The following is a 27,568-nucleotide window of genomic DNA, read 5'->3' as shown; positions in this document are numbered from 1 at the left end:
TGCATAATACGCCGAGCGAAATGCACCAAAGGTGGATCGGTTGAACTAAAATATTTTCCAGATTTCATACCCCGTTCTGGAGGGGGAAACGAAAACGTTCCAGGGTGACATTCACCCCATAATTTCCCAGAGCGACGATCAGAATCAGACGATGTAAGAACCGGAAGTTTAGAACCAGGTGACGTCTGGACCGGACTGGTGCCCGAACCGGACCGGTACCGACCGAACCAGGGCCGGTATCTTGACTACCTTGGCGCGCGCTCGGTTCAGAACATATAGTCTGAACCGAACGAACCGGCTGAACCGTTGAACGACCAGCGACCGGTGATTGACCAGAGACCGGTGCCGGTTAACCAGTGTTCCTCCCCGGTGAACGGAGTTGGGAAGCAGACCGTGCCAGTACGATCGGCGACCGCTATGCTATACGATAAGAAATAGAAATTTAGCTGCAAGCAGCGATAACGGGTTTCTGCCTTTCTGGATAGGATGTCATTCAGGGATGCGAGCAAAGATTTCACCCGAAATCAGTTCATTACATTCCGTTTTTTTGAATGAGTGCCACCTAGGGGTCAACTCACAACATGGATATGTTGACCCACATGTGCTACTATGCGCATGTGCTACTACACACAAAGTACTAATGTGCCAGGTTTTGGGAGAAATAACATCGAGAAGAACGAAGCTACGGTGTTTTTACCATTCCCTAGTGACAGTTTAAGCGCATATTCGGTTATTATTAGTTCCGAAAAAAAGTCGACTAGATAAGAAAACCAAATTAGGCCCAAAGCACAAATTTGGCCTATAATAGGGTAAACTATGCAGGAGGGAAGGCCTTATAGTGTAACTATTAGTAGAGGAGTGACAAGTCAGTCTGACAAGTCAAGCGATCAGATGGGGACTACAATTCACATATGAAATTGACGTCCAATAACCATTAGAAAAACATAATCAGGAACGGTGCCATCACTCCCCATTACTGACTGTCACATGGTCTCTGGCTAGCAATCATTCTTTATCGGTGCAGTGGGTAGGTATTTTCAACTGACTTTGTTCTTCTATGACATTACCATCGCCGCTGCGATGTGATATACAAGGGACCTCCAATTTGTAATGTATGTGATGTATAGACTGACTTTAGACCGTTTAATATCGACGATAACAAGGTATCACCGACGCTGACATTTTCTGACGCTAACTAGTATGACCCGCCTTTTGGACCGGACCAATTCAATTCAATTAAGAAAACGCGTGCCGGTACAGTAAATAAATAAACCGCTGGTGATTTTTCGAAGTATTGATATCCACGAACAAAACTATACTATTATAGAATGTTTAAAAGGAACTGCTTTTAATAACAGTATGAATAAACTTACTTCACAAACAAGGAAGTACATTTTTAACTTGTGAATGGTCGAAACCCAGTTATTCACAGTAACCTGTGATTTGGATATTCTCGGAGCCTTCCTTCTTTATTCATATATGAAATGACGTCACAAACTTTCAGGTTCGAGCCAGTTTGCGCGCCATGATTGATGATTGCTATTTCCACCGGTGTTATCTTTAAGTAACTTCAAGTTTAAAATAGGAAGCACAGTACATCCATAGAAACTACGCACAGAAAGCGACTGTTATATTATTATCAGAGTTTAACATTTCGTTTCAAAGTTGTTAGTAGTGAAATCTAATAGAAGATGATTTTTATGTGACGAAACTCAGTGGAAAATATGTTAAAATAATAATCAGCAGGAATCCAATAGGGTTTCTGCCGAGGCAGCAGAAACCCTAATTAGAGACGTCGGTTGGCACGACGATCTCTCAGTTTCCGAGCCTTATCGGCCGGAATCCAAAGGTCCTTGGACCAAACCTCGCAAATCTTGCAAGGATTACTCCTTGAACAGATTTGGCCTGATTTATGCCTGCACGACGCACACGAAACGTGGTCATCACAGGCACCGAATTAATGCCCACATCCCTCACCGCCACGATGCTGACCCTTAGGAGGGGGCGGCATAATTATTCAATAAATCGGTCACAATAATGAATTCAATTCAATTAAATTAAATTAATTTAGTTAAATTATTCCGGGAAAAAAGAAACAAGGGATAGCCCCCAAACCGAACGGACTCACCGTTATGAGAGTGAAAACTCCCTTAACTTCGTAATCCCTTTGATTTTTTGGCAAAAAAATCCAACGCGTTCATATACAAGAACGCCAAGAAAAAAGATGGCGGATTTCGCCGGTGGCTAAATGCAATACCGCAGGGCCGGGTCATATAGAAAAACTATTGGCGATCAATCCAAATTTAGAAAATATTGGCAAAAACCATAGGAAAGGGTACAGTACTCAACAGAAATACCATGTATGACTGGACCAGATAGTTATTTGACTCTAGAAAATCAACTGTTAAGCCTACTAGTATTTATGGATTTTGAAAAAGCATTTGATAAGGTACAACATCAGCGATTACTAAACAAGCTATTCGGACACGGTATCAATGATGGATTGTTTAAATGGCTCAGCAGATTTCTCTGAACGAAAACAGGTGGCCAAAATCAAAGGAACTCATCTTGGAATAAATCGGTCTAACTAGTGGAGTCACACAAGGTAGTATCCTAAGTCGTCTTCTCTTCACTATCCTGATAGATGACATACAGAGTAATCAAAAATGTACCAGACAGAGTATATTTCCAAAACAATCTAAACAAGCAGTGTTCTGTTCAAAATTTGGGCTCCTACCTAAAAGGCATGATATGGATATTGGATACAAAGAAAACCCAGGTTCAGATTATACCTTTGTGTTCGCATGAGAAGATTATTTTGTTCGAATTAAGATTACTTATTATAACGAGGACTATCTAGTTCCACCAAAATCTTTTTTCGCGACAAAAAAATTTTGTTGAGCCAAAACAATTTCGCTCAAACAAATTTTTGAATGAAAACAATTGTGTTCAATTTAACAATATACATGTACTTAATACTTTGTGTTCGGACGAAAAAACTTTTACAATATACTTCTTCGGACGAAAAACCTAATGTTCCGACAAGAAAATTTTGTCCGAATGGAACGTTTCTGTCCGATCGAACAATTGTCCGAACGAGAAACCTTTCGTTAGGACAAAAAAAAGTTGTTCGAACAACGAAAACAACTTGTTTTAACGATTCTTTCAAATTGGTTCAATCGAACAATTTTTATTCCGGACGAAATAACTTTTAGAGCGAAAAGATCTTTTGAACGAAAAAAAAGATCTTTCTAGGGCTCCACAGTAACTTAAATCATTACGAATTAATGAAATACCAGTTTCATTAATGGTGAAAAAACTCAAATGAAAAGTCTGGTTTATAAAGCTGTCTGCTCAGACGAAATTTTCCCAAAAATCTTATTTTTTGCCAATAAAATTTCGTTGATAATTGTGATTGATCATTGCAAGTCGAACCAGTTAATCACTCATACATGCATTTTAATAAATCTGATTCCTCCTTTACAGCGAACTTAGCTTTAACCTAGTATGGGCTCCTAGTATAGCCTATGTAGACCTATGTATATGCGTAGGCCTACCAACCGAACGGATTGGTCTTAGGCCTATTGAATTTCAACCCTCCTAAACATCGTATTCCTACACCCTATTTAACAGGGATAGGTCCATGGGGTATTCAATTCATAAAATCGATTTCATTTTCGGATTATGAAGAAAGAAATCATTGGTAGGCCTACATCGCGTCGCAGCAATGTCGATTTTTTATTGCAAATTTTGTTTGAAGTTCAATCCACGAGTCTGTAAATAATCAAAACAATTAAACTATGCTTGCTCGAAACAGTAAAGCCCAGTAGGCCTCGAGGTCGCATACAACTCAATAAACACTTCAAGCGTCCTATGTCTGTCACACCTGCTCTCCGTGCGACGTTTTGGTCCGTAATTTTGTTAATAATCGCGTACAACTCAATAAACACTTCAAGCGACCTATGTCTGTTACACGTGCTCTCCGTGCGACGTTTTGGTTCGTAATTTTGTTAACAATCGGTTTATCTTTAAATATTATGCATCAAATGTTCAGTAAGGAATTTGCATTCAGCAATAAATCATGAAGTGGCATAGATTTGTTTGTATTTTCATCTATCAGCGATAGTTTACCTAGCATACGCTTGCGAAATGCTGAAAAACTGCTTTTATGGCGCCACCTACTGTATTTTGATATGCTAATGAGCAGGTGATGAAGTCACTGTAACGATTCCGACCGTCCGCGGAGCGTATTTTTCAGCATTACGCGGGCGTGTGCTGAGTAAACTATCCCTCATAAATGAAAACAAAAACAACTTTAGTAAAACTTGTTGTTTATTTCTGAATGCAAAGTCCTCACTGACCAAATTGATGCGTAATAAAGGTAGATAAACTGTTTATTAACGAAATTACTGACCAAAACGGAGAGCAGGTGTGACAGACAGTGATCTCCTATCCACCGCGGCATCCAAGACGCTCACTCCGAATATCAAGCTTGAGTCCAGCTTACGGATAAGAATGTGTAATATACAGGCATTTAGTAAATATCCTGTGGATTTGGTAAAGATGGGTATGTACTGTAGGAAAAATAGAATATTGATAAATGTTTGAAATCCGCGGCCGAATCACTGGTAGTAATAAATCCATTTATTGACACCTCATCACCACAACAGCTTTTCTCCGCTGCATCAGTTTAGGCCAATACGACTTGGTACTCTAATGATTTAACGTAGTAAATATCCGATAAAGAAACTAACTGTTTGAAGCCCGCGGCCAAATCACTGGGAGTAATAAATTTATTTGTACTTGCTTTGATTCTCATGGCGAGAACTTGCAGCGGATCCGCGGAACGACGATGTGCAGATACCAAGTTTATTGATCGATCTTTACAGCTTTTAAGATCGATCTTTACAGTGCTTATAATATTCAGAGTAGTAAATTATATCCTGTCGGTTGGTTAAGTGTACTGATGAAGAAAATGGTTAATTGTTAAAATTTACTGTTTGAAGACCGCGGCTGAATGTGACGTCTTGCGGCAATAAGTTTGTTTATTTACACTTCAATTGATAATCGAAGTGACGAGCAGCCTCGTGTGGATTTCGGGATGACGACTCAGAAAAACATGTCGCCTCATTGAATGGGGCCCAATTTTCGATGTTTACGGCCCGACAGTGCTTTTGTAACGTTGCTTCATGATAATAGGCACGGAGTATTTATAGATCGAAGTGAGCTGAAGGATATCATACGGATTGTATCGGCAACAGTGGCAAGGTAACAAAGCCTATGTTCTTTTAGTGAAAAAAGTGTGACATATAAAATAATAATAATAAGAAACACGCGAATCTCAATAGGGTTTTCTGTGAAGTAACAGAAAACCCTAATAAAAAGTGTGGTTTACCTTGAATGGTAAAGGTTGTTTGGAGTAAGAGCATCGCCTGAAAATCTTTTTAATTCGTGACTTCAAAGTTCTACAAGTTTATACTGCATTTTATCTTTCTTAAAGAATTATTTTGTAGTCAAATGTTTTTTGTAGTATTGAGTCTTGGAAACCTCTTCCAATGTATGGCCGAGGAAGCTAAAATACCGGTACTGTAAGAAATCGGCGTATTAGATCGTTTTAATTCCTGGAATTTACCACTACAAAACAGACCTCGACCTGTACCTATAGTTTGCTGCTTAGTATCTTCAGGTCACAAGAAATTACAATTTATTACTAATTCTATCAAACAGAAAACACAGAGCTCATCTTCTGCTGAGATTATTCAGCCTATTTTCATGTCAAACATGCACACGCCGAGCAGCGTTACAGCATCACCATAATAGAAGTGTACTGTACGAGCGTGTGTTTGTGTGTGCAACAGTCTTGCGCGCAGGTGGAGGCATTGTGTAAGTGAATGTTATGTGAAATAAATATGTATATTATATATTGTTAGATATGTGAAATAATTATATTCTCACCAGCAATGAGCATTTGAAATTCGCATCTATACAGCACCTAGTCCAATCAAGCGTTCGCCATTTATGGCTTTCCAATAGTCATTTAGTTGCGCCAGAATTCCCCGTATATCCCTAAAACAGCCAATCACATTCCCTTGTAGAGACGACGCCCCCCAATCGAGGTCATTGCAATTTTATACGCAAAAGCTAAGAAATTTCCCGCCAAAAACAGTTTTTCGGCGAATTTTAACTGAGTTGACCATGTCATCGACGGAGGTTCGCCATGTCTTCAATCGCATCAATTATACATTGTTTAGGCCGAGAACCAATGAAAGAAATGCTCACATAAAAAAAAGGTAACGCCATTCTTCATATCGCTGACTAAGGTAAACCAAAAATCATAAACAACCCATTCTCACTTGCCAGGGTGATTACATGGTCCACTGTTAGAGGCTGGGCGACACAGCCAGGATCACAAAGGTATAGCAGTATGTATGCATGTGTCACTGATCTCAATCAATAGAACATAGCGAAGCTAAAGAGACCCTTTGTCTTATGAATGGCTCCCGTTTCCGGTTAGAGGCATCATATTTTTACTTTCAACTTTACCATATGAAATGGACAACCGATCATGTAACATTGACTCATTTCTTCGAAACAGGACCCCCTAGGGAAGGTTATCAAGCTGATTACTTTTTACAAGTATCCCTTGGATCCAAATTTGTGTGTTTATTGTTACACTTCACGATAACCTGAGTTAACCCCGAGATCTGATGATGGTTTCTTTATTGCCACTGTAAAACCACATACATACATTGTAACATTGGGATTACCACTTTCAGTATTTTTGGTTAAAAGTTTCGTTTTTTTTTTCTCAGTATTTTGTACCCATTTTCAATAACATTTTCTTTAGCAACATTTTCAGCATGTTAATAACTCAATCAGTATTTTCTAATATGTACCTTAGGAATCATCAGTACAGTAATGCACGTGCCATACACATCCCAAGAAATATTATTATTCGTCCAAACACATATAAAGTTGCCATGTTCATTAGATCAGTAGCATTTCGTACAAAGAGTAGAATGGTCCGAACAGCTAGCAATAAAGATAAAGGACCAATGGTCCCGTGGCTCGCCAAACTAGTGTGAAATAAAAATTTTGCCATGTATAAGCTACCAGTACGCAAAAATTCGTTTCATTGAAAATTAAACTAGAAAAAATATACATGTATCAAAAAGGACTTAATTTTGGTTACTGACATTTTTTTAACGAGAATGAAATCTTTGAAAAATTGATTTTCGGAATTTTTGTCTCAACAAATTAATATTCATGATTTTTATACATTCGTAGAATGACATATAAATTGCCCATGGGCAAAGTGTGGTTTACCTTGAAAGCTAGAGGTTGTTTGGGGTAAGGGCATTACTTGAAAAATCTTTTAAATTTGTGACTTCAAAGTTCTATCTTGTATTTCATCTTTCTCAAAGAATTATTTTGTAGTCAAATAAGACCAAAAATATACATTTAATAGGGTACAGGTAGGCGCGGCAGGGAAACTATCTTATATTTTCAAAGAAATATTTTCCACAATATGAAAAAATATTCAAATAAAATTCATATGATGTCACATATCAGAGGGTGGCTGAATATTTAGTCTTGGAAACCTCTTCCAATGAATGGCCGCGGAATCTAAACCGGCACAGTAAGAAATCGGCATATTAGATCGTTTTAAATCCTGGAATTTACTACTACAATATTCAGACCTCGACCTATACTTGTAGTTTGCTGCTTAATATTTTCATGTCACAAGAAATTACAATTTATTATAAATTATATCAAACAGAAAACATAGCGCTCATCTTCTGTTGATGAAATGTCAGACGCGCCAGCAAGCAGCGTTTACAGTATCACTATAGTAGTGTATACTTTACGAGCGTGTGTTTGTGTATGCAACAGTCTATAGCACTCTGCGCGCACGTGGAGGCCTTGTGTAAGTGAATGTTCGCTTGCACTTCAGTGTCAATCAAATCAATCACCGGGTATTAAAATGAAACAATACCTATAATAATAATTACATTCTCATCAGCAATGAGCATTTTAAATTTGCACGTAATACAGCACCTAGTCCAATGAAACGTTCGCCATTCTATGGCTTTCCCATAATTATTTTAGTAGCGCCGGAATTCCCCGTATATCCCAAAAACAGCCAATCACATTCGCTCGTAGAGCTGACAAAGGTATACCAAAAAATCAATGATGTAGATACATATATCCACAGACACATGGTCGAGCAACAGATAAATAAAACTTTGTTAACGAAAATGATCGTACTTAAAAATAGATCAGGAAACGCTTTTATGGTCATACCAATCTATCCTTAAGATGCAATTATCCTCACCCTCCCCCCATTTTTTCAACGGATTTGCATCGATCTGAGAAATGATGAAAATTGATTGAAAAGGCGGAAAATTATCATCCCTGTAAAACATCTGGCTTTCATAGTGCACACTAGCAGCATATATCCTTCAGGCATTATAAACCTCTGGCATTATTACCGTGTACCGTGACAATCATATCCATTCAAACTACATGGCTACAGGCTTTGCATTAGGTTGCCCAATAAATCTAAAATCATAAATTTCCGTGTATACGTACCTCTTTAGCAGCAACTGGAGATAAATATTGCACGGTCAGTAATCGATGGTTGGCATGATAGGCTAGTGGGTTCTCCCTTAGATTTAACTAAAATAAAAATGATTTTAATTTACAAATTCAGTATTACAAAGAACCAAGAACTAGATTTCCTCATATTGGCTAGATGACATATATAAAGGCATGCTCGCTTGTATTAGGAATTAGAAAAACATCGGCCCTGAGAGTTCAATCATAGAACATGTGATGAGCTACAATTTTGCAATTGATTGGGGCAAGTATGCCTAACTACAAATAGAATATTGAAATACTAAGATAATTGTCTATTCAACGCTACCTGGGGACCATATACAACAACCAATGACATTGAAGCTCAACACAATCATAGAACATGTCAGGCTACAAATTTGCTATAGATTGCGGTTACAAAATATACATAGATACCAACATGAATAGACAAATTATATATAATTCAATATTCAAACCCCCTGGTGGAGGAAACAAAAAACAAGGAGCAATATGGCCAGCCTGTCAGCTTTTCTCAAAATGGCAAATGATGCATTCTGTGGGTTATATTTGTCAAACTAGAAAACTTCAAACATCTGGTCGGTTCTCCTGCCCCAGTAGGTTTGAATGACAAAGATCGTTTTTCATTAGACTGGCTGTGTTTAATAAGTAACAGTACTAACAGAGACACTGGGGCTGGCAAGAACGAATACCTCAGATCAATCTTTACCGATCGTCTAGTGAATACATTTGAATGTAGAATAAAATAAAATGGAATTCGATGAATTTGAATTTTTGCTCAATAAAGTAAAATTGACTTTGATTTGACATTTTGGAGGAATAACATTATATTGAATTTGCAATTCGTGCACATGGCTAATTTGCATATCAAGGTCATACATCCCATTTGAGAAAAAGCTATTTTTCCTGAACAATTGTCAAGGATTCAGAAGTGTAAATTAAACTTCCTCTCAAAAACCAAATTGAATAATGGTGTATCACAGGAATCGATCTTGAAATACAATTTTGAATCTTAAAATTAAACCCACTAATAAAACAGTCGTCGATACCGCGGAATCACGTGAACACCTCATGACTTCTGTGGGTAAGCCAATCATAGGGAGACAATGCTTTCTGATTGACTTTTTAAACCTGACAGCTTTGCGTTCAGATTTTCGAGAAAAACCTGATGTAAATTTCAACAAGGCCCTTTCTCAAAATTCGGCACGCTAGAATGCACGATTTGTATCATGAATATATGCCCAGCTTGCACAGTGAAAAAACCTTTCATCTGGAAACCATCCGGTCCATTAAATTCGCTCCATTTGTATAATAATACATAGGCAAAATCACTTTCCAATGTTATTCTTAGATTATTTTGTTTATTTCATCAACTCACAGCGGCAAGATAATACATTTGTATAGTCGCGCACGTGAGTGCATTAGCACCACGTGTCTGCTATGTATAGTACGCCGTTTGTATGCACGCAGTCAACATTCAGTGATGATAGCAAGAAAAGCAAGCTCATACATCAGCGGCGCGTGTTAGACTCTTACACATCAGACAAACTAATCGGCTAAGTTTAATGAAATGTCAGGATAAAAACCTGCCTTCTAGAAAGCGATACCGTTTATAAGCGACTAAACTTGTCGAACTGATCACTTCAGCACTTTGACTAGTACAACCTATCATAGCGTGGTTTCCCATTATTACGTCAAAAGCGCTGGCATTCCCAAAACAACCAATCAAAGCTTGGGTTTTCCATAATCACGTCAGCACGCTCGACATAGCAGTGGCGTGCGGTCAATATGTGTCATAGTCTAGCCATAATCTTTCAAGGAATTCTGTCAATTTTTTACATCAAATGACGGAAATATTGGACGGCGTAATAAACTTGATCTATCATTCAATGGTACAAATAAGCTGCATACCGCGAAAAGTGTAGACATTATGTTGTTACAGAGAAAACTGAACGGTAAGTATTTGACTGACCTAGGAGAAAACATGATGTCATTTGAACAGGATAACAAAGTGGTCGTTCACTACTAAAAAACTTCTAGCTCAATACCATTCAATACCTATAATTTACCTAATACAATTTATTTATTACATAGCAGGAATAAATACCTGAGATAAATCTTTTCCCTTGGTCTTATTGATTTGAATGCAGAATGGAATTGAATTTTCTGAAATTTGCTCAATAAAAAACTAGGGGTCCAGGGACACCATGCCCACTTGGGAAGTGGTTTCAGATGCTCAACAATCTAACAATTTCAATATTCAATGCCCCATCCAATGACCCTGAAAAATCCAATGACCTTGAAACTCACCACAATCATAGAACATGGCAGCAGCTAAAATTTTGTAATTGATTGGGGTAACAAAATATGCCTAGTTACCAATATGATATGGAAATACTAAGTTATTCTACTATTCAACGCCCCTGGTGACCATATGCGAAGCCCAATGACCTTGAAACTCACCACAATCATAGAACATGTCATGAGCAACAACTGTCCAATTGATAGTGGTAACAAAATATGCATAGGTACCAATATAATAAGGAAATACTAAGCTATTCTACTTTTCAATGCCCCCTGGTGACTATATAGAATAACTTGGGTCATTGAAACTCACCACAATCATTGAACATGTCATGACCTACAACTTTTCAATTGATTGTGGTAACAAAATATGCATAGGTACATATATAATATAGAAATACTAAATTATTGCACTGTTCAACGCCCCCGGTGGCCATATGCAAAAACCAATGACACTGAAAGTTGCCACGATCATAGACCATGTCATGAGTTTCAACTTTCCAATTGATTGTGGTAGCAAAATATGCATAGGCACGAATAAAATATAGAAATACTAAGTTAAAAATAAAACCCAGAAGTAAAACAGAAGACGGTTTCGCGTGTTCACGTGAACACTTACTGATCTCTGCAGCTAAGCCAATCATAGAGGAGTCTTTGCTTTCTGATTGGATTTTTAAAACAGATGTCTTTGCATTCAGATTTTTGCGAAAAAGCTCATATAAATATCAGCGAGGCCCTCTTTCAAAATTCAGCTTCATAGGGGTTGGAGAATGGATAATGCTCTAATGAATGATTTGTGTCAATGTATGCTCAGTAGCACCGTGAAAGAGATTTTGCTCTGGAAACCCTGTCATTTAAAATCGCTCCATTTGTATAGTAATAGGCTCAGCTTATGGCTGGGCTCACTAGGCGTAGGTGATGTATCCTTTGAGTGTTAACAATTATCAAATATCAAGACTAGAAATAAGTGTACACAACAAACTTCTTGGCCTAAACTACCAAGTGGGCTACTTATTTCACCAGTACACCAATGAAAAAATATTCAATCAAATGGAATTTACTTACTACATTTAACCGGTGTAGATAACAGAGTAAATTGATTTTGTCATGTGTGCAAAGACAATTTCCGGACAGATCGAGCTCCACCAGATTTATCAACTCTTGAATACCATCAATATTATCAAGGTTATTATTGCTGAGAATTAACTTGACTAGTCTGTGTTTCGCAGTGACAGAGAAGGTTGGTACATGAACCAGTCGATTACATGACAAATTGACATAATGTAGATTGGTTAAATTCTGTAAGAAAAATAAGAAAAACACTTGGAGAGGGTCAAACATATAACATAAAATCCAACCATTCAAGTCATTAAATCAGTTAGTACTTAAGTGATATCAATTCTAAATAAAGATGGAGTATACATAAGTCCATAAACATAAATATGGGTAGATATCCATTCCCAGCTATACATATATCTATGAAACATCAATAATATCGATCAAAGTGTCATAAAAATTTCCCGTAAAACCTTCAACGAGCCCCAAGGGGCTATATGGCCAGCCTATCAGCTTTTCATAAACTGGCAAATGATGCATTCTGTGGGTTAAATTTGTCAAAATATACTCCCAGCTCAGAGTCAATACTATAATTTACACAGTACAATTGTATTTTCATATGGCAAAACATAAAACATTCTTTGTTCCCGGTCCTATAGCTTAGCAGCGAAAAAAAAGTTTGTAGACAATATTATGACCTTTCTTATGATACCAGGTTTGAGTATTTTAGTTAGATAGCATTGGTCAGTATTTGTCAGATTCATCAGAGTCAGGGCCAGGACTTGGCCTTGAGAAGGGTTTGATTTTCGACGTCTATATCATAAATATCATCTGAACTGTTTTATAAAGTCACTGGATACATTGTCTATTAGCTCTAAATCATCATCTCCAAATTCACCATAAGCAAAGATTTATAATAAAACTTGGTCGAGCGTGAACGTGAAGCCTATGTTTTTCCGTCTCGACCTAGCATGAACTTAAAAGGGTTAAGCAAAATAGAAAATAAAATTTTGATCCGACCAGGAAATAGTTGATAACAAAAGGTTATCGTAGGATCTTCAACTAGATTACGGGCTAATGTATTTTGTTTACAAAAGATCACTGGCGAGAGCGGACATACACGTGGCTTCCCACAAGTATTCACACGATACATAGATCAGCCGGCTGTCAACCTATTCACTGCTCAAGCACCTTACTATACAGCAGTGCAGCACGCACTGCTGTGGAAATATCGATGACATAGTGTAATCTCCTTTTGCAATAAACCGATGAAACTTGATTTCTTTTATAATGTATCAATTCATGACTCTGCTTCATCTATTTTGGTCGAAGTGAAAAACAAAATGAAATACATAGAGAGTATTTTTAAACACAATCTCCCTTTTATGCCGCCAAAGCTGCATTGGTTCTCTGCGGTAATCAGTGTGACTGATATAATGGCGGCTGCTGAAAGATCGCGATGATAGATCAAGAAGATACTATACGCATGAAGAACCTACTAATAACAAACCGGTAACAGAAAGAAAGAGGCATCAGACAGACTTGTTCGCTTATAACAAGAGGCCCATTGGCCTTATACCTTCATGACGCAGTAGAAGAGGAATGATCCAGTATTCAAAGTATTACAGAAAGATTTACATTGTAATGATGGACCACGTTTAAAAATAGTTAAGATGGTATAGGCAATGTGGCGATAATGTTCATTTTCTGTTAATATATCCTTACATGAAAAGACAAGCCCATTTTAGCTGCCCCAAAAATCACACTACATGAAATAAATTGCCCATGGGCAAAGTGTGGTTTACCTTGAAAGCTAGAGGTTGTTTGGAGTAAGGGCATTGCTTGAAAAATCTTTATTATTCGTGACTTCAAAGTTCTAGAAGTTTATATTGTGTTTTATCTTTCTTAAAGAATTATTTTGTAATCAAATAAGACCAAAGATAAACATTTGTTTATGGTCTACATCCAAAATTTCGTAGGGTACAGGTAGGCGCGGCAGGGAAACTATTTTATATTTTCAAAAAAATATGTTTCACAATATGAAAAAATATTCAAATAAGGCCATCCCAAAATAATTATCTGTTTGCCGTAACACCAACTCAACTTTTCAGGATGAGTCAGTAGGTAGGTAGGCCCTAGAAATTTTTTTTTTGCAAAATTTTTGGGCAAAAAAAACAAATTTTTCACCTTTTTTACATGGAAACAATATCGCAAAAAATCATCTACGTTGTGCACGGGAAATTTGTCTAATAGCGTAGATTTGAAGAATTACTCTAAAATTATAACTTCGTCCAGAGCGTCATCTCTGTGTTAAAAATGAAACAGTACATTGAATATGTGCGCGCTTTTACGTTACCAGCTTTAATATAGTCCACTATTAGAATGAATGGCAGCTTATTGGAACACTGCCAGTTTCCTGGAAAACTTAAACTAGGCCACATGTCAAGGCATGTTTTCACACGATGCTCATACGTCGGCAGTGGGTCGGTCGGTCGGCAGTTTTTATCAAAAATAAAATCTATTTCAATGAATCCCAGAAAAACGTTTTCACTCGGTACCTTTGAAGTCTGGTCGGTCGGGTTACGGCACACAGACCATTATTTTGGGATGGCCTAAAATTCATATGATGTCACATATCAGAGGGTGGCTGAATATTGGGTCTTGGAAACCTCTTTCAATGTTGGCCGCAGAAGCTAAAATACCGGTACAAAAGAAATCGGCTATTAGATCGTTTTAAATCCTGGAATTTACCACTACAATATTCAGACCTCGACAGACCTTATAGTTTGCTGCTTAGTATTTTCAGGTCACAAGAAATTACAATTCATTACAAATTCTATCGAACAGAAAACACAGCGCTCATCTTCTGCTACGATTATTCAGCCTATTTTCATGTCAAACATGCACGTGTTACAGCATCACCCTTAGTAGTGTACTGTATGAGCTTGTGTGTCGCGTAGCACTCCTCGTGCACGTGGAGGCCTCGTGTAAGTGAAAATTTCGCTTACACCTCAATGTCAATCATAACAATCACCGGGTATTAAAATGAAACAATACCTATGGCGGATGTTACGGATAATTACATCCTCACCAGCAATGACATTTGAAATTTGCACGTACACGGCGCCTAGTCCAATGAAACGTACGCCATTCTATGGCTTTCCCATAATTATTTTAGTAGCGTCGGAATTCCCCGTATATCCCAAAAACAGCCAATCCCATTCGCTCGTAGAGAGGACGCCCCCCCAATTGAGCTCATTGCAATTTTATACGCGAGAGCTAAGAATTTTCCCACCAAAAACAGTTTTTCGTAGAATTTCAATTCAGTTGACCATGTCATCGACGGAGGTTCGCCATGTCGTCAATCGCATCATATTCAAATAAAATTCATATGATGCCACGTATCAGAGGGTGGCTGAATATTGAGTTTTGGAAATGAAACCTCTCTCAATGTATGGCCGCGGAAGCTAAAACGCTGGGGCATAGTATTAGATCGTTTTAAACCCTGGAATTTACCACTACAATAATATTCAGACCTCGACCTATACCTATAGTTAGTTAGTATTTGCTGCTAAGTATTTTCAGGTCACAAGAAATTACAATTTATTAAAAATTCTATCAAACAGAAAACACAGCGCTCATCTTCTGCTACAATGATTATTCAGCCTGTTATCATCATTACCTAACGTGCACACGCCAAGCAGCGTTACAGCATCACCATATAGTAGTCTGTATGAGCACAGGCACTTGAATATGGGCTTTGATAATGGATAAATATTTAATAATTCACCAGCGATACGTTGTTCCTACTTCGATAATCCGCCATGTTTTATAATAACTTACCCATGATGCAAAGAGTGCTCGTCGTTTAACTATACTATACAGAAAGGCTGGAAACGCTCCTATCTCTGTTATGTTTAAATCTACCCGCAATTATCGGGACAGCCGAACACTGCCGACGATTGCCGAAGTACGTCCCAAGGAGTCAATTTTAATTCTAAAATATAAGGAGCGCCCATAATTTCAATTGTAGATGATATTTTGGAAACATCGACACTGTTTTAGCTCCGTTAAAGATTTTAACTGGCAAGAAAATTGATTTTTGAAAATTCGCGATGCCTCTTCGGGATTGCTGTGACATCAGCTGTCCTGATATGTGCGGGTAGATTTAAGCATTACGGAGATAGGAGCGTTTCCAGCCTTTCTGTATAGTATAGTTAGACGAGGGGTGTGCGTCGGATCATGGGTAAAACAGTTGCATCATGGATAATTAAGATGGCAACCCCGGTGGTATTTTTATCGTTGATTACGATAAATTTTATCATTTTTAACTCACAACAAGGTCAAAGCCCATATTCAAGTGCCTGTGGTATGAGCTTGTGTTTGTGTGTGCAAAGCACTCCGCGCAAGTGGAGGCCTTGTGTAGTGAACGTTCGCTTCACTTAAATCTCAATCAACACAATCACTGGGTATTAAAATGAAACAATACCTATGGCGACATATGAAATAATCATATCGCTAAATAAAAACTTGAAGTGAGAGATTTTTATTGCAAATGAACTAGAACATGGCTGATTTAGGTTCCAATTCTGACTAGCGCCATCAAACTAGTAATTCAAGAACTTGAATTTGTCGATATCCCGTATAGGCTCAGCCTATGGCTGGCCTAAAAATGTGTAAGTGCATATTTTGGCAAACAACAATGACTGCCAGTCACACCAGCAATTTAATGCATTAGGTTTATTAAGGACTACTCAATATCAGTCAACCTGTACAATGATCTTATATGCAAATTACTACTGCATAAAAATACATCAGCATATCAATTTTTTTCATCAAGACAAGAGCCCCAAGGGGCACTATGGCCAGCCTGTCAGCTTTTCATAAAATGGTAAATGATGCATTCTGTGGCTTAAATTTGTCCAAATACACTACCGGCTCATCATAGACTAGTCAATCCCAGGATAATAATTTACACAATTCAATTGTGTTTTCATAGGTAGCACAGACAGCAACTGGAGCTGGCAGGAACAAATACCTCAGATAAATCTTTTCCCTTGGTCTTATTGATTTGAATGCGGAATACTCAATACAACAAAATTGAATTGGATTTGCTGTGTTACCCTGTCCAATTGAATAAAATTGAATTGGATTTGATATTTTCTTTGCAGAATCAAATTTGATTGAATTTTCAGATTGAGCACATGGCCAATTAGTATATCAAGGATGCAATCAGATTTGAGAAAAAGCTATTTTTATGGGACTTTGCACAATTGTCAATATTTTCTGTAGTGCAAATAAAAATATTCTTCCCAAAAACCAAAAATCAACTAAAGATTTGACAGAAATCGATAATGAAATACAATTTTAAATCTCAAAATAAAACCCGGAAGTAAAACGGTAGACTATACCGCGAGTTAACGTGAACACCTGCTGATCTCTGCGGCTAAGCCAATCATAGAGGAGCCATTGCTTTCTGATTGGCTTTTTAAAACAAGATATTTTTGCGATCAGATTTTCGCGGAAAAGCTCATATAAATCTTAATGAGGCCCTCTTTCAAAATTAAGCTTCATAGGGGTTGGAGAATGGATAATGCTCTCATGAATGATTTGTTTGAATATATGCTCAGTTGCACAGTCAGAGCCTTTACTCTGGAAACCATATCATTTAAATTCACTCCATTTGTATAGTAATAGGCTCGGCCTACGGCTGGCCTAATAAACACTGGCATGCGGAATAAGAATTTCAAAAAGCCAAATATTTTAAGTCTAAAATTCAAAACATTTTTAGGGTTGACATAACATACCTCAAGATAGTTTTCTGTATTCCTAAGCATGTTCTGGCTCAAGTCAAGAGTTTTGACAGCAGGAAGTAACCGCTAAAAATAATAAAAGTCTCATGTGGTAAGCTAGGTAAAAGACCATGGAGTAGCATCATTACTAAAATCGTGGCACAGTTGTAGTCCTGGCTTAACTCTTAAGCGCCAGACGAATGACCATAAATAACCCCTCAATCGCCAGCCATTTTTCCAATAAATCAGCCCTACTGAGGGTTCCCTTTGATACCTTATACCTGCACCCCTTTGTGGTATAGAGTTATGGCGTTAAAGAAAAAGTTGTAGGTAAAATGTATTTCCTATTCAGAAAAAATCTTTTTCTTAAAATCAGATCGAATGTTAGAAATTAGGCCCTTCAAAGTTGATACCTTGCTTCTCATCATATGGCGAAGCCGCCCGCGTCACTCCCGAAAGCCAAAATAAAAAGAAAATGATTAAGTCTGAAACCTGTGTCAGAATGTTCACGGTCGGCTTTTTTTTATGCATTTCGCAGGCCAGGACTAAAAATATCAGAAATCAAATATTGCTTTTATTGATAATTAGTATTGTGTATTAGTAATGCACTTATGAACATTTTCTAATTTTTCTATGATGAACTGGAGCCTAATAAGCCAGTCAATCAAGAGAAAAATTAGCGTAGTGTTCTTTGGTCTATTAAGAGTTTAGATATGATAAGAATGACATTCCCAACCATTCACAAAATTATTGGGCATGTGACCCTGGAGATTATATGCCATTTTAGACTGCATTTGTTTGAAATTATGCTGTTTAAATGTAACAGATAAAGAAAATAAGCAAATGAACATGTCTTGGTCCTGCACACTTAACCTTCTATGGATCGAGACTCTGAAAAACTCCCGCCCTCATCTCATATAAGTATTACACAGTGAATAATTTTTGGATTTAAAAAGAAAAAACTTCCCGCCTTCTTCTCCTTGGAAAAGATAAACATACAAGTTCATTTCCACTTTTCTATTTCAAAAAAGCTCATAACCAAAAAATCTGCCCGCCCCGTTATGTCTAGAGGTTTGGATGAAAACAAGGTATCAACTTTGAAGGACCTTACTGCTATCTTTTTCTCCCTCTCTGTCAGTAGGCCCATCAGACTCAAAATCAGAAGTATATTTGAGGACATTTTAAATTTTCTCATGTACAGACTTAAATTGAGAAGGAACCTTGTCTCTGAATCAATCAATAGCTACTGATCTGTACTAACTGAAGCAATGAACTTATTTGTGCTGGCATGAACCGTAATCATCAGTGGGCATGAAAATGTCCACACAGCAACTCTTGCAATTTTGCAACTATGGTGGTTTATGGGCATATGACATTAATGCGACTATGGTGCTTAGAGTTAAGTCCATCATCCTTTAGTCATAAGACTGGTCTTAAGTGCCATAATGGGCTTATATAAACCTGTGACCAGGGGCGGATCGAAAATCTGAGAAAAGGGGTCAAACACAGTGTTTTACGCAGATACAATTTTTTGTTCGTTACGTAAAAATTTGTGCATTACGTACAGTAATTTCTTGCAGATGCCGAAACTGCAATTGATAAAGATCAATTGATAAAGATATCACTATCAGAAAATTTTTGATAACTGAGCAGGGGGTTGAGACCCCCTTAACCCCCCCCAATGGATCCACCCCTGTGTGACTCTCCCTGAATCATTAATAAATCATACATACAAATGAGCCATCAAGAGTGTCCAGATTATTTGAGGACAGACTGACAGTTGTTAATTTCGGCCACATGTGAGCCGAGCACATGTCTCCACCGCAAGCTTCGAAGAGATCCTGAGCGGCTTGGATACACCTGGAGCAGATGATTGTACAGAGCTGAAGTTGGAGTTTCTCTATACCAGATAATAAATGCACAGGAACTTTCTTAACTTCGAGAACTTGAAGGTTACGGAACTCCTCCAAACAAATTGGCCCTTGGATTGTACTTGTACCATGAATTACCTGTAAATAGATATACATATGAGTGAAATCTGTTCCCAGTTCAGGACATGATTTGAATGAACATTACCGCGTATAACAGTTCATGTATTAGAAAGCAGGGTGTATATCTGTGAAAATTTGTATAGTGAAATCAATGATACTTTTATGTACATTTCACATAGCCTATGCGTACTGAGTAACACACATGCTTTCGTTGATTACAGAAGCGACATCATAAAACAGTACTGCCACAAACTGAGGCATGACTGAGTGCTATATTTGAGGTTACTATTGCTTTTTATTATCTGGCTGATCTCTATTTGTTTAATATAAACATATACGCATCATTTGGAAACTGAATCATGTAAGATTTAAGGGTCCTTGGATCACAAAGTTGGGTTTTAAGCAGGCTAAATACTTATTGAACTAATTATACAGCTAACCTTCAAGGCAGATATTTTAGGTATGAATGCATAGAGGAAAGTTAGATCATCGAATATTCTATTTTTGTCATCATCCCCTTTGTTTGCAAGTACGAGATTCACTGGGGCCACTCCTGTGCTGGTGTCTATCTGCTGTAATCTGTAGTTTTCTAACTTTCTGAATCCTTCATTCAATATGCTTAATGATACAGAAGTCAATGAGAGTTTAACACCTTCTTCTAAAATCCAATCTCCTGCAAACGATAACAAATTCTTTGTTGAGGCTGAATGTTCTAATTAATCAACTAATGATATTTGATTACCTACCACTCGTTCGAAGAAGATTAGCTAACTCAGTTATCACTTCACGGTCATGCATTGCCATCTTCTTCTGAACAAATTATTTTCAAATTTCACCTGTTCAAAGATAAGAGAAAAGAGGCCTATGTTTGAGTAAATCATAATCACTTGTAGCCATAGAAGACCGAAAGAAATTCAATCTGCAATTCTTAAATGTGTGTGCGCCGGCATGCGACTAGGGAGAGACGACGATGAGGCAATTAATCACATGATACCCAAAATGGCGGACATCGATGATGAAACCTCCGCTGCTTTGATGGGAACATATTTGATTTTGATGCGTCGAGGACACCGTCGTATTCAATCCAACGCGATCGTGATACGTGGGTTCGAAACTGGATTGCAAAGCCATGGGCTTTATAATAATCTCATAAAAGTGCTAGAGCTATTTTTTTATATCATTGCGAACTTGGTGTTTCCGTTGATAACAAAAAATTGGGTACCCAGCTGCCGGACACGGAGTGATTGATGAGTGATTCAACGATTTTCGATCGCACAATATCAAACATGTTTGATATTGTGCGATCGGTCACTTGTGATGAAAACTGCAATCAGTCGCATGACCCCGCAGATGAGCGACGAGTTGCTGCAATTTCTCAGTCGCACTAAAATATCTAAGATGGTATAGGCTATGTGGCGATAATGCTCATTTTCTGTTTATATATCCTTATATGAAAAGACAAGCCCATTTTCGCTGCCCCAAAGATCATACTACATAAAACTAGGGGTCCAGGGATACCATGCCCACTTGGGAAGTGGTTTCAGACGCTCAACAATCTAACAATTTCAATATTCAACGCCCCATCCAATCACCTTCAAACAAGTTATAAGTGGCGACACGAAAATGATGTCATTGACTCACTACCATCTTATAACCTTCGTGACTACGTCATGAAGGTAAAAATACAATGACCTTGAATTCACCACAATCATAGAATATGTCAGCAGCTACTATTTGTAATTGATTGTGGTAACAAAATATGCCTAGTTACCAATATGATAAGTTATTCTCTATTCAACGCCCCTGGTGACCATATGCAAAGCCCAATGACCTTGAAACTCACCATAATCATAGAACATGTCACGAGCTACAACTTTGCAATTGATCATGGTAACAAAATATGCCTAGGTACCAATATAATAAGGAAATACTAAGTTATTCTACTATTCAACCCCCCTAGTGACCATATAGAAAACTAATGTCCTTGAAACTCACCACAATCATAGACCATATCATGAGTTACAACTTTCCAATTGATTGTGGTAACAAAATATGCATATGTATGAATATAATATAGAAATACTAAGTTACTGTATTGTTCAACGCCCTCTGGTGGCCATATACAAAAACCATTGATTGTGGTAACAAAATATGCTTAACCCTTTCAGTGCGTCTACACCGCAGTGCGTTGTATGAATCGGTGATGGATTTTGCTAGTACACCGCACTGCGGTGTATTGATGTAATTAGTAATTAGTAATTATCTGGCAGCACCTGTCAAACGTAGTGAAATATTAGTAACTATTGATACACCGCGCCACGGTGTAGACGCACTATTCCCGTTATTCAACACACTAGGGTGGAATTTTTCAAAATTTTCAAATTATCTCCAGCACTATAGGGTATAAATAAGTCAGCACTGAAAGGGTTAAGTATCAATATAATGTGGAAAAACTTTTTTCCACCTACGAATGAGTACTGATGACACCAAGATGGCTGCCAATTGCGTCCTAATTGCCTGACCAAAAATACCTGTCTCGGATATAAAATATCCCTTTCCAAAGAATGCCCATCAGCAATTTCAATGAAAAATGGCAAACCATTAGGAAGCTACTGGACTCAGTATTCAGGCGAAAATTGACATTTTTGGGCAAAAAAAGGTCACAAAGCATCTTCAAAATTTCCCTCGAAAACTTCAAAAATGTGTAAAAAGTGCTGATTTTGAACAATGGCTGCCAGTCGGCCATCTTGAATCTGACAGGGCCAGTTTTTGGGCTGAAGATGTGTCTAGGGTAGATATATGTATGAACTAAATATCAAGACATTACCTTGAAGCGTCTTCAAAACTTTCCAAAATAACTGGATTCCGTCTATGGAAGAATGAACGAAAAGTGAACGCAATAGCCCGCTGGGACTTTAGTCCCAAGTGGGCTAAAAACTAGAATGTGTAGTTTGATTGACAGCTCAAAAGCACTCGGAAGATGCCGCGCATGCGCAGTGATTTCTGCCGCATCAATACGGTCACAGGCAAAAGCGAAAACGTTTCATCCCTTGTTATTTTCATATAGTATGGCGTTGCGCCTGCCTGATAATGATCCTTAACGACTAATTGTTTATTGGAACTTTAAAGCGGATAAATAAACAATTGAATATCAATACAAGGTATTTCCGTGATATTTTGAATTCATTTGCAGTTCAAATCACAGGCACTCATCGATGGGCTTGGGATACAGTTCCTGGGGTTTTTGATAGTGTTGAGTGGTTACTGCAATAAATCAGAGAAAAAACGTCTTTTGCTATGATACGTTTAAAAAGATAATGCAGGGATCATAATCGGCCATCAAAAAAATATCAGAAATAAAATTACGAATTTCAATTTTTGGGATTGAATTAGCATCATCAACCGGCAGAGTCAGCCGCCGGAAGCGAGCGCCAAAGGCGCGACGCTGGCGGGGGACCTTGAATTTTTGTAAATTTGGCGTGCTCTAATGCTCTCAGGAGTGAACTAAACGAAATCAACCATGAAATCACTTTATACAAACAGCCATTCTCATTGTTTAGCACCATTTACAGAGCTGCCAGTTGGTTGCACCATCAACGACACGTGTTTTTTCTGTTGGTTTCGAGTCCCATAAATCCTCGTCGTTCTCACTTCATTGCAGTCAGTAGAACTCAGATATAGACCGTGTATCGATTTTCCGTGGATCGCGTTGTTTTAGAACGCTATGTTGTACTATTTATAGCCGCAGTAGGCTATTGTGTAATATACTGGAGATCGACAAAACAATACTGGTGTTCAGGCGGCAACACTAGGTCACCAACGTCTTACAACCGTTGAGTGACGTCATTAAGAAATCTCGCTTCATTTGAAGATAGAAGGGGATTACTTGTAGCAGGTGCCCGTGTGACCTAGTGTTGCTGTCTGAAAGTTTTTCTTATACGCTCACAGTTCATCAACTACCTTTTCTTTTATATTAATAAAGACGTCTCACAAATAGACAGTGCCTAAGAGTTGGATGGAATAATAGTACGTCACAATACATTGAATTGAATTGATAAAATATCGTTTTTGGACATGTAACTTTTCTTCAACCAGTACATCTTTGAATCAATAGTAACACATTGAAATAATACAAACATACGCATCACTTTAAGAGATAGTTATGTTTGAAAACATGGTTTTTGCAAATTTTCTGTCGTGACATTTCAGTGAAGGTTAGAAACTTTGATTGACAACCATTATGGCATCGATCGCCATCGCGCATCGGCGAATTTACATGCGATTTAGGGCCCAAAATACGAAGTGGATATTTAACCGTATACGGCAAAGTATTTACTTCCGCTATTTTACCGAACGTTTTTACTATATATATATTTTACTAATATATAGTATTAACTAATAAAAGTAACAATAAAATCATTATATTGGGTTTAGGGTTAGGGTTTCGATAGGGTTAGTGTCGAGAGGGTGAGAAGAGTGGGTTGAATATCTCTGAGCTTTCTATGGAGGCCATTACTAACTCCCATCATCACATTTGGTCCATCAGTGGCAATGCTGTGCATTTTGGTTATGTCTAGATCTAATTTGTTTAAACAACCAGTAACTTTCTTTAACAGGCTGTCTGCCAAGGCATCAACAAGTTCCTCATCTGCTAAGAATGACATTGTTGGTTGACCATTTTTATTCATATGTTTAGCAGCTAACGCAAGATGTTTTTTGATGCTACTATCTGTCAACTCGTCTAACATCAGACCAAAAGCTGGGGATTGCCGGACTTCATCTAGAACATCGTGTTGGATAATCTCTGATATTGTATCTAGCATCTCCTGGATAATTGTATGGCTTGTATACTGGCAGTTCTTGGCTTTATTAAGAGTTGGAAGATTATCAGCACCGAGTTCAACACACAGGTCCACTAATGGTTTGAGATTTGTTGTATATGCAATATGATTCACAACACAAAAATGGAGGATGCGCATGGCATCAGCTACGGCCTTCACCTCTCCTTCATTCATTTCCGACGCTATTTTGTCCATATTGTTCGCTCGTTGTTTATCTGTCTCTATTGCTTGTTTATGCTGTTCACTTCGAGAATGTTGGACAACCTTATCCAGTCGAAGGCATCGAAAGGGGGTGTTACACCATACGTCGCTACCATTCATCGCTTTCGTGTTGGTTCTTTTACAGATATCACATATCAACCCAGTGTATGTTTTTCCTTCGGTTAGATCAGTATACACATGAGCACGCACCCAAGGATTCTCCTTCTTCAATGATTCATTGTAGCCTACAGCACGCTTACCATGACCTGAAAAATTTAATAAATAGTCTCATGCAGATTTTTGACAAGATAACAGACTTATAGAAATATCAAAAATTTTAAAAAGGCCCACACTGGTGCCCTTCATAAGCTGTAAAAGAAGATATAGTAAAACGGCATCCATAGGCTACGACAAGCTATATTTTTAGTTTACTTTCCAGTGTCAGTCAAACCATGGACCTACCTGCCATATTGAAAATAACCGAAATTAATTCTAATGGATAGGCCTACCTTTAGCATTAGACTTTTCTTGATTCTCCTGTGTTGTGATAATTTCGACACCATTATCACTGATCAAATTGTTATTTTCATCGCTGACATCGTCATCGCTAAAATGTGATTCGACATCGTCGAGTTCGTATGCTGAAGAACCAGGTTGACTTTCATCACCGACCGGGGGAGGGTCATTTGGATTTTTTTGACTGAGAGAAGAAAATAAATAATTCACTAACTGAATAATAACTAACAACTGACAATGCAAAACAAACTATTCAATAAATAGCGATTTTTTATTCTAATCAGTCACCTTAATAATTCATAGCCCCCTCATTCAAATTAATGATTCATAAATGTTATTATTATACTCGAAATTTAAAATATTTATTATCCTTGAATTAATAGGCTATATCAAATACGCGTACAGCGCGCGCATCTCTGCTGTCAATAGTGTAAGCACGCATGTAATACTAGTTGTATATATTATTCTGTAGTATACAGCAGGGATTGCCTGCTGTAGTCATGGCGTGTGGCCTCCGTGTGTACACTATTTTTAGCAACATTGCGCGCTCTCCAGTCCCACTTATACAAAACAATCCTCCACGTGCAATCCTCCTAACAAAATACGTCAATCATTTTACCACCGCTCAGAATTGTATTCAAGACCGTACTAGATTCAAATAGAGCGATTGTAACACGTCATTGTACACAATAAGCCACGGCCGTATGAAAATACGCCTGTTAAACCACCGGGTGAATCATCGCATGGTTGGTACGTCGTCGTGAAATCATCAACATAACAATTAATAGGCCTACTCACGTTGTGCTGAACCAACTAGTAATCGTTTTATGCTTCTTGGATTCAGAGTTAAAAATCTTTTCCTTTTCTGCCAGCCTACGCTTCTCATTCGGCATTCTAATAGGCTTTCTACGGAAAAAACCATTAATCGAGACGTCTGCTACTCGCACATCGAGTAATGCGCTACACATGCGCCAGCGGTAGCGTCTAAAAGTTGGAATCTACTAAAAAGCGGATCGTATTGTTGACGAAACGGTGACTGACGAGGGCAGGCGGGCAGACCTACGGCAAGTGATGAGGGCACAAGGGCGAGCCTGGGACACATCTGCAGGGCACAAGGGCGGCTATTTTCGGGGCGGGGCGGCCCGCCCTTCTATTTTTGCCTAGATGAAGCACTGCCACAGTTTCCTTGAATTTAGCGCACCTCTGTGCTCATGTGCTGCGTAAATCAGCCAATCAGCGACAATGTATGGTAAAATAGCAGAAATAAATAGTCAGCCGTATACAGTAAAATATCCACCTACCACTCACTGCGCCCAAAATATCAAAATTTTGACATATATAGAAAAAGTAAGTCTATTTGGTCAAAAGATTGAATGATTTTGAATCCCTAGACCATCCTGATGATAAAAAGGTCCATGCAGAAATGAAAATTTTTCGGAGGGGATATAGCGCCCGAGTGCCTGTGTTCAAATTCGCTGTGGCTTCTCGTACGGACCCGTACGGATTACTATGGAGGCTATTCGTACGGAACTAGGATCTGTATGCTAATAACTGTTGCTGATTGGCTGATTAACGCACGCATGCGTACAGAGGTGCGCGACTTAGAAAATTCAAGGAAAGTATGGAAAATAGAGTAAGAGGAAAGTAGAGCGTGATCAAGCGAGACTCGAACCCGGGCCAGTAAATTACTAGCGCAGCATCATACCACTAGACCACCGAGCTCGCTGCGCTGACACTGACAGTCGGCCGAATGTTTTAACTAAGCCTCACCTTACCCTAACCCTATCCCTTCCCGTACGAACATTCCAGAATAATCGGTACGGGTGCGTACGAATAGCCTACGGAATTATTCGTACGTGTCCATACGAATAGCCACTTTGGTTCAAATTTTAGCGCCGTTCTCGCGAGATTATCATTCAACGATAACAACAACCCGGAAATAAAATCAAAGCCAGTTTACAAGCCCACTGTACTGGCCACTGTACTGGGCTGGCCGCCTTTAGGGTTGGTCATTGTAAGATAGCCTACTGGTTGTATTTATCCATATACTCACGCGAGAGTGTCAAGGTTCATATAGCCCTATAACGCAATAATATTTCCAGAATCTCGGGATGACGTTTTCAGGATATTCACTTTGGGAGGGCTGATGTTATATCCAAGACACGTGAGCCTGACGTAGGCCCGCGCGTGCGTATCCGACCCGTGAAGGTTTCCTTTCCTTTTGGGTATGACGAGATATATTTCTTATTTT

The 27,568-nt window shown here is 38.3% G+C and overlaps 2 protein-coding genes across 2 annotated transcripts in view; one reads left to right on the top strand and one right to left on the bottom strand.

The window, feature by feature from the left end:
* Positions 1–266: 266 nt before the first annotated feature.
* Positions 267–27,437, bottom strand: LOC141907749 (serine/threonine-protein kinase 11-interacting protein-like). The gene is made up of 8 exons (XM_074797491.1): positions 27,371–27,437; positions 20,506–20,595; positions 20,200–20,432; positions 19,502–19,777; positions 17,784–17,855; positions 11,986–12,219; positions 8,593–8,679; positions 267–446 (listed from the first exon to the last, which is right to left on the bottom strand). The coding sequence occupies exons 2-8, from the start codon at positions 20,561–20,563 to the stop codon at positions 267–269; spliced, it is 1,140 nt and encodes a 379-aa protein (XP_074653592.1). The 5' UTR covers positions 20,564–20,595; positions 27,371–27,437.
* LOC141906703 (activating signal cointegrator 1 complex subunit 2-like) overlaps positions 27,423–27,568 on the top strand; it is a 47,070-nt gene continuing 46,924 nt past the window's right edge. The window contains exon 1 of the mRNA XM_074795999.1: positions 27,423–27,542. The gene's annotated coding sequence lies outside the window, so the exon portion shown is untranslated. The remainder of the gene's footprint in view (positions 27,543–27,568) is intronic.

This window comes from Tubulanus polymorphus, chromosome 6 (assembly GCF_964204645.1).
Source record: "Tubulanus polymorphus chromosome 6, tnTubPoly1.2, whole genome shotgun sequence".
NCBI lineage: Eukaryota > Metazoa > Nemertea > Palaeonemertea > Tubulaniformes > Tubulanidae > Tubulanus > Tubulanus polymorphus.
The sequence above is the reverse complement of the archived record's forward strand: the minus strand, read 5'-3'. Positions and strand labels throughout refer to the sequence as shown.